We start from the raw sequence: 2,170 nt of genomic DNA, 5'->3' as shown, positions 1-2,170 counted from the left end.
CACCAGATACTACCCAGCCCAGGCGAGTTTTTTGCAGTAAGGGAAGGTGCTCATGCATGCGAATTTGTCCGACACAGAGTAATTCAAAAAAGAGGCCAGCGCCTATAAGAAGATCTATGCGCTGCGATTCAAAGAACAATGGATCTGCTAGCGATATATTTGATGGGATGCTCCAGTCGATATTGTTAAGCGAGTATCCAGGTTGACAATCAGTGATCTTTGGTGTTACGACGGCAGATAAGGAGGATGCATAATCACCAATACGAGAGTGTATGCGAAGATCAACTCTATGATCTGACACAAGCTCAGACTGACCGATGCCAGAAATTAGCGTTGTGGCTTTAGACTTTTTTAACTGAAGCTGGTGAACAAAGCGAGAAGTAACAAAGTTTAGCTGGGATGCCGAATCTAAGAGGGCTCTGCATGGTACGAGGCAGCCAGCTTTATTTGTTATGAGTACAATAGCTGTAGCGATAAGAACAAAGTTATGAGGCGACGTTTCTGCACTTTGAGCGGAAATTGAGGGAAGTGATGATGCCGATATGAGGCTCGACTGTGCCGGAGTGTTGGATGTCAACGTTTTATGTGCGGAGCTATCTACCGCAGGCGACGATGCGTTTAAATCGAGCGAGGTGGACTGAGAGCTTGCGCTCAAATGCAATAAAGTGTTGTGCTTGGACGAGCATTTTCGACAGCTACCTGCTGTGCAAGACTTCATCAAATGACCTCTGTGTAAACAATTAAGACATAACTGCAGTTTTTTCGCTTCTTTATATCTAAGTGCAGGGGACAAACTGAGAAACTTTGTACACTGCTGTATTAAGTGCTGCTGGGAGTCGCAAAAGGAACAGGTTTTGGTGGACACAACAAATGTTTTTCGATGATTTTTATTGTTTAAAGCAAATTTCTTTCCCACCTGATGGCCTGGTGTTTGCGTTACCAAGGCGACTTCCACACTCTCCAACCGCTGACATCTCTTCTCTAGAAATCTTGCCATTGAATCCCAGGTTGGTATGATGTTAGTTGGTGTTTCTTCTTCCCATTTAGTCTGCGATGATATGTCGAGCTTACTGCAGATGAGGTGGATAAGCATACAGTCGGAAAGCTGTTCTTTCGTTGCCATGGTTTGAAGTGCACGCAAATGTGCGTTGACTTTATCGCTTAATTCACGAAGTTTCGCGACGGCTCCAGGTTCTATCCTTTGAAGCGCAAATATTTCTTTGATATGGGCCTGAAAATTCAAGCGTTTGTTATCAAAACGATGAACTAATAATTCCAAAGCTGTTTTGTAATTTTCGTCTTTTATTTCAAGTGAACGAATAGTGTCTAAGGCCGAAGTTGTCAAGCTGGAACGCAGATGCTGGAATTTCTCAATGTTTGTAAGGTCGGAGTCCTTGTCCACCACGGTGCAAAACATTGAATAGAAGTCAGGCCAGTCGATATATGACCCACTAAATTTAGGGATTTGAAGTACGGGTAGGCGCGATTTTGGCTGAGTTATGATGAAGGACGATGGCTCGTCGAGCGAAAACTGCCGCGCTGTAGACGATTGACGTTTTTCGTTTACTTGCCGTTCATTTTGCTCCTTAACTATGGAAGTTTTGATGTCTGCATATGCACGAAAAAAATCCGAACGGGCGCTACTCTCCAATTCCATGTGGTCAAGCTCCTCAAGCTTCGTTTGGACGCCGTCAAAATTTCTTTCTATACGTTCAACCTGTTCAAGCCACACAGCGAGTGCTGCTGAATCTAGCTCACGTAGCCTTTCCGGGGCCAGGGTTGTGCGAATATCATCGAGTTGCCTTGTGAGCGCTGCTACCTTGCGCTTGTAAAATGTGGAATTCACACGATCATCACTGGCTGACGAATCAGGCATTTTAGTAACGAGGTCGATTTAATAACCTTTCGATTTTCGTAATAAAGCGAATCGTAGCGAATTAATGTTTTTGTCTAAATCTAGTAGTTTCGACAAAATAATTTTTCCGTTTACGCGAATCACGTCGGGGTCACCATGGACAATTGGCAAGCCTTTTTGCCAAGAAGCGATCAAATTAAAACACGATAGTTTAACCAAGATGTGTATTTCGCGAAACGGATTCTCTTTAATAACCTTTACAGCCTTCAAGGACAGACCTTTTATACAAAATAAAATTAGCTTAAAGAACTGTTA

General features: G+C 43.3%; 1 protein-coding gene across 1 annotated transcript; it reads right to left on the bottom strand.

The window, feature by feature from the left end:
- Positions 1-948: 948 nt before the first annotated feature.
- On the bottom strand, positions 949-1,876 carry LOC118732457 (the record flags this gene model as incomplete). The annotated part of the gene is given in 1 exon segment (XM_036461589.1): positions 949-1,876. A coding segment is annotated over 1 exon segment (928 nt), but the record flags the coding sequence as incomplete, so codon positions are not given.
- Positions 1,877-2,170: the final 294 nt, after the last annotated feature.

This window comes from Rhagoletis pomonella, unplaced genomic scaffold (assembly GCF_013731165.1).
Source record: "Rhagoletis pomonella isolate Grant_MI unplaced genomic scaffold, Rhpom_1.0 Rhpom_scaffold_20512, whole genome shotgun sequence".
NCBI lineage: Eukaryota > Metazoa > Arthropoda > Insecta > Diptera > Tephritidae > Rhagoletis > Rhagoletis pomonella.
This window is presented reverse-complemented; position numbering and strand designations above follow the sequence as displayed.